At 36.6% G+C, this 6,000-nt stretch overlaps 1 protein-coding gene across 1 annotated transcript in view; it reads right to left on the reverse strand.

Moving 5' to 3' along the window:
• opcml (opioid binding protein/cell adhesion molecule-like) overlaps positions 1 to 2,750 on the reverse strand; it is a gene marked incomplete at both ends in the record, with an annotated part of 74,757 nt that extends 72,007 nt beyond the window's left edge. The window contains one exon of the mRNA XM_079447908.1: positions 2,425 to 2,750. Coding sequence (XP_079304034.1) covers positions 2,425 to 2,750 — 326 coding nt within the window. The remainder of the gene's footprint in view (positions 1 to 2,424) is intronic.
• Positions 2,751 to 6,000: the final 3,250 nt, after the last annotated feature.

Below are 6,000 nucleotides of genomic sequence, written 5' to 3' on the forward strand. Positions count from 1 at the left end.
CAAGCGAGCCCTCAATAAAAGATCACGCATTAGAACCGATTTCCACATAAACCAAATGGACAGTTTGATGCGAGACACACTCTTAAGTTAAAGACTGTCAATGCTTTCAAGTTAAATTTGTGGCTGGCTTTTAAAAGTCCAAATATTGAAGTAGACTAGCATCCTTTACCATTACTGCCTACAAATTTGCCAGCGCATTAATCTGCCGATCGGAACGATTTGTTTTTTCAGTCTCTTACCCAGAATTCACTGGGTTGTTTCTCTTTAATTTGGAAACTCCAGGACCTAGTAAGTTCAACCAAGTTAAACACCCATGTTCCTAATATTTATTTACGATGGGCACAAACGCATTATTCAACTAGATAGTACATATCCCCCGCTGCTATTCCGCATCAGCTGAGGGCGCCAATATGAGCATAGACTAATCACTCCAGGTGATCTCACCATCAATAAAGCGGCCAAAATATTTACCTGCTAGACTCCTTTACCAACTGCAGAAAGGGAATATGTGGATATAAGAAACTCTACTCCTAGTGTTTTTCATGCAAAGATTTATGGGATATTTTCAGATCATGGTGTTAATGGCTAATTAATAGCACGCTGTGGAGAGTTCTGCAAACCCCCTTAGAGGCTTAACACTGAGAAATAAGCCTGTCCTTTGTCCAGCTGAGCATAAATTGAAATCCAAAGTATGCTAACTGATGTACAGCAAGAAAAGCCTACGCCATGTTTTTGATGTTCATTTTGGTCACCTTGGCTCGATCTGTATTTAAAGCCACATGCAAATACAGAACTGCAGGGATAGTTCACCCCAAAATCTAGTTCACCACCCCCCCACCCCATTGACTTCTATTGTATGAACGCAAAACCACCAGATTTCTCAAAAATATCTTACTTTGTGTTCCAGGATTTGAATGACATGAGGGTGAATAAATGATGAGAATCTTTTCATTCTTTAGTCAACTATTCCTTTATGTAGACAACATGAAAGATTTACCCTATTATTTATTTACTTGACCAACATGTATATATTCAAAAGCACAGGTGAAAAAAGAATAAAAATAACTCTAAAATGTTAATTTATGTATATAAAAAACAAACGATGGGATTTAAAGGTGGATCAGGTAGACAGCCACATATTTGAATGCCTATAAAATCAAATACATGACAGGTAACAGGAAGGTCAGTTTCCAGGATGAATATCCTCAATTCACACATTTACATTCGATAGAATTAAAACAAATGAGATCTCAGTTGTTTCTCCTGGGCAGCAAATTAAGATTAAGCAGAGAAAAAAATGGCGACTTTTGCTGAAAGGTCAGATGTGTCATTTCTGTGCCACTAGCAACACCCATATGAAACTGAAAAAAATGCTTCTGTGAAAACACAGAAAATTAACCTCTTAGAGACACAGTTCAACCAAAAAAGAAAATTCTGTCATCATTTACTCACCTCAAGAGTTGTTCCAAATCTGTATGGATTTCTTTGTTCTTATGAACACAGAGAAATACATTTGGAAGTATGCTTATAAGCAGACAGATTTTGTGTTCTGTAGAACACAAAAGAAGACATTTTGAAGAATGTATGACAGCAAACAGTTCTGGGACACTTTTGGCTACCATTGTATTTTTTCCTACTGGTAGTCAATGGGCGGCAAAATCTGTTTGGTTACAAGCATTATTTCAAATATCTTTCTCTGTGTTCATCAGAACAAAGAAATGTAGTATTTGGTACAGATTTGAATAAATGAAGACAGAATAAAAAATTTTGGGTGAACTATGCCTTTAAAGTTGCCTCTACATATTTAACTGGGGTACGACAATAAACATTAACATTTGCATGACCTTACATGATGTCTTCGCATCTCAAATTTTTCTCCTGCCATAATGATCACTGTAATCTCACATGTGTTTCCTCGAGATCTTAACATTGTCACAAAAATGCAAACAAGTCACAGCTTGCAATACAAAACATTTCTCATCAAATCTGAGCCATCCAACCACATTCATTTCTAACCTTTTAATGTGTGAAAAGGTTTCAGTTATTTCTGAAGAGAAACATCTGATACGGAGCTGATACTTCAATAAAACATAAATGAGAATTCAGCTAAGCCTGCCGAGCTATTAAAAGAGCTTCTGAGGAATAATGCTTCACTCTGGGTTGCTTCAGCGGTTTTAGCTTTAAACACAAACAAAAGGCACTTGTGATCATTACTGGAAGGCCTCACGTACATTTGAATGGCAAGTTTCCTCAGTAAAGTTACAACTTCAAGGCCTTTAATTAGTCAAAAGTTACTTTTAAAAGTAACAATGACGACGTGAGCTCATGTCCCCCATGGTTCTCGCAGGAAAGTCTAAATCAATCCCGTATTTCGCTTGGGGAGCTCATCCATGTAGAAAACAACACTGAGTTGCATGTCTTTACACAAATGATGTGCCAGACAGCCTCTTTCTCCTCAGCTGAGTGGAGATGAACATCGTCTCCATGCGCTCACATGACGCTGTCAGCGTCTTAGCCGCACGCATCAGGATACCTGCAGCCGAGATCCACCCCCACCCTCCACTAACCTGACTGACATCCGAATCGCTGTTGTCTGGATTAAGAATATTGATGATGTTTCTTAGGAAGGAGGTGTTAAAGACGGAGATGTGGGTGTCTCTCGTCACCTGCTCGCTTTCATTAGGTGAGATCATCAGGGTAGCGTACCTCTCTGATCCTTCGGGGATCAGACGACGGCTGTCATGTTTCATAATTTTCCCCTCGGCTCAAGACGCTTCACGGAGGCCGGCGTAAAGAGGGAGCAATTTCGTGAGACAACGGCGAAACGCACAACCATCACTGCCCACTTTATGTGCGAGCTGTCTGGAGATGAAAGGTTCTTTTTCAGATCAAACTCACGATGCATGAGGTTCTTGGCCTTAGGACTATAAATACATATTTCTGAAGCTACACGACTCATGAAGGGGCTTCGGAGAGATGCGGTGGTCAAAGCAAGCAAGGGAAGAACACAACAGCTTTAAAGTCAAAAGTTTAGGATCGCATGACAAAAATGTTTCTCATGATCTTAAAAATGTTTTTAAAAACCGTCAGTTGTGGTCCTTGATTTTGATTGGTTGAATCACGTTCAAAGCCAGTAAGTTAACCCACTGCTTCTGTGATGGAAAACTTTTGACTGTTTGTGTAGATTTACATATATAGAGAGACCATTCCAAATTTCTTTCAAATCAGCATTTCCAGATGCACTGTGCCCATACCAGTGTTTGTTGAATTTCAACAAAATCAAACATATTACATCATTGTTTTATTACATACATTTTTTTATTAAATCTTTTCCTAAATACATGAGAAAATATTACTGTTATATTGCTTAAATGTGCATATGAACTTGTTCTCTTGCCGTATTAGAGGTCTGAAAAAATACAGAGCACCACCTGTTTCTCCGGTTTTCATTTTCTGCAAATAAATGCAAAAATGAAAGCATATCTTTGTAAAACAATTGGGAGATATGTTGTTAGAAGTTCACAGAATGAATAAAAATGATAATTTAACCTAATCACATACCTATAAATAGTACATTTTTAAATCAGAAAATGGTCTCTGAAATGGTCTCTTAATGTTTTCCGCGGCTGTATATTTTTATAGATATTACAGAACATTGAAATCCAAGAATGCAATTTTAGATGTCTAAAATCTAGATGTCACCTGTAGATTGTTTAATTGTTTATGTCTGTAAGTTTGAAGGTGGATGACTAGATTTAGCGCTTACTGATATTTGCACACAAACGGAGCGCATATCTTCATTTAATATTCTCCCTCATGAACAGTAATGCTCGGCACACCTGCGTGGCCCAGGAGGGTAGATATTATTTACATCTGTTGCAAAGTGCAAATAAACACATCACTCCAGACGCATAAAAATAATGCAGTTAAACTAGAATAAACACTCTGAAGTCAGTAACAACACAAACAGGGTGGGAAAAATCAAGCATTCATTTCTTTCTATTGAGAAGTTTCCTGAGAAGTTCCCCAGTCCTTCGAATGAGATTTCTAAAACTCTCTGTAGTATATTGGCAAAACGGTGTGAAATCTAGCCGACTCAGCTCCTTACTTTAAAAAAGAAAAACTCCCTCAGATTAGTTTTTATCACCGTTATTTACTTACTGTATATTCCAGCATTCATAACAGTACAGAGTACATTAAACGTGAGGCTGGGGCTGTAAAAACCTTGTACTGGTAAATACATCGAAAGCAATGCTGCCTGACAAAAGGGTTCACAAACCCTTTAATCTACCAAATCAAGGTCATCTGCATTATCATATCTCAGATCTTTTGACAAAAGCGCCACTTTGTAACTCTGAATTTGCTCATTAAAAACTCATTTTAAGTTCTCTTTTAAAGTTTAGAATGTGACCGTGTTCAAAGAGTTCGAGAAATGTTGTGATTTTTGCCATCGGAGACGGAAAACTGATTATACAGGCAAAATTGTGTAGCTCCTCAGGCAACAAGCAGATCTGTCTCTCACAGAGTAAAGAATCACTGCTCAAGCTCGCTGGCACATATCCACAACCTGGAGTTTGTTGCCTCTCCTACAAGAAAACGTAGAGAAGGAAATAAGATCTTTTTACATCTCAATTGCTTCTCCAAGACAGAAATTTGATTAAAAACAGAACAAATAGAAACTTGGTGACTCTGAGAATATCTCGAGATCAACACGCCACAGGCTGTGCTCAGATTGCCAAAATAAGTGTAATATCGGAGATTATAATGTGACTGCAAACATTTACATTTATTCATTAAACAGACACTTTTATCAAAATCGACTCACAAATGAGAGAGCATTTATTATATGAGAAAGCGAACAATAAGTGCATTTCCCATCAAAGCTCAGAGCATCAAAATTCACATTTGTTTTACAGAATTAACTTTATAGATCTACCTTGATTTATGTCATCTTTTATCGTTTTGGTTAAAAACGTTTTTAAATCAAATACTGTAACTGTTAACATTAGTTAATGCACCGCTAACTAAGATTAACATTAACAACGTTAACAACACGACATTACAAAGATTGATAAATGATAGAAAACTAAATTGCTCATTGTTAGTTCATGTTAGCTAATGCATTTTGTTTACTAATGCTTATCATTTACCAATGTTGACAAATACAACCTTATTGTAAGGTGTTAACCTTAAATTCATATTATTGAGGTAAAAATTGAAGTTCCAGTGGATGTATGCGCCTTGCTCAAAGGTAATTTCAGGTCTGTGTTTGTTGAGCGGACCGGCTGGTGGCTAAAATTACAGATATTTTATTGTGTAATAAGAGTATTTAGGAATAATTTGTTGGGTTTTATTGTGTATATATTTTTTTTTTTAAATTGTCGAATGAGTCGTGTAATTTAGCATTTAAGTTAAGCCGAGGAAAGATAAAAAAGCGTGCAGGCACATGCACTAACATTTGTTTATGTTGTTGCTTTGAAACAATAGTTAGTCTCGCAACCTATTTTTAAAAATCTATGTAAAAAATCTGTTAGAACAGTAGTGTACTGGTTTGAGCCACCTTGAATATAAAGTACAAAAAAAATTATATAATTTTATATTTTACCCAGAATTAAAAATAGGATTAAAAGGGACGGTATCTAGGGTTGCAATGTGAAAAACTCTATTGTAAACATGTCTCATTTGCATAAATTTTGCAGCCATTGCTTCCATTGTTTACCACATTTGTAAGTCCCTTTGGATGAAAGCGTCTTCTAAATGCCAAAACGTAAATGTTAAGCACCGAGACACAATTAAAACTTAAATAATTTTCTATAATTCTATAAAATAATCTTTACTGGGCTAGAATAAAACAATCTTCACCGTACATTTCCACTCAGATTTTTCCTTCTCATTACATTTTTGGCTTAACGTCCCATGGCCTCACACCATTTTAAGGAGGCACACATGTGACTGCCTTTACCAACAACAAACCAAGATTAAGTTGCAGGATACAAGAAC

This window comes from Barbatula barbatula (assembly GCF_947034865.1).
Source record: "Barbatula barbatula genome assembly, chromosome: 24".
NCBI classification, from domain to species: Eukaryota; Metazoa; Chordata; class Actinopteri; order Cypriniformes; family Nemacheilidae; genus Barbatula; species Barbatula barbatula.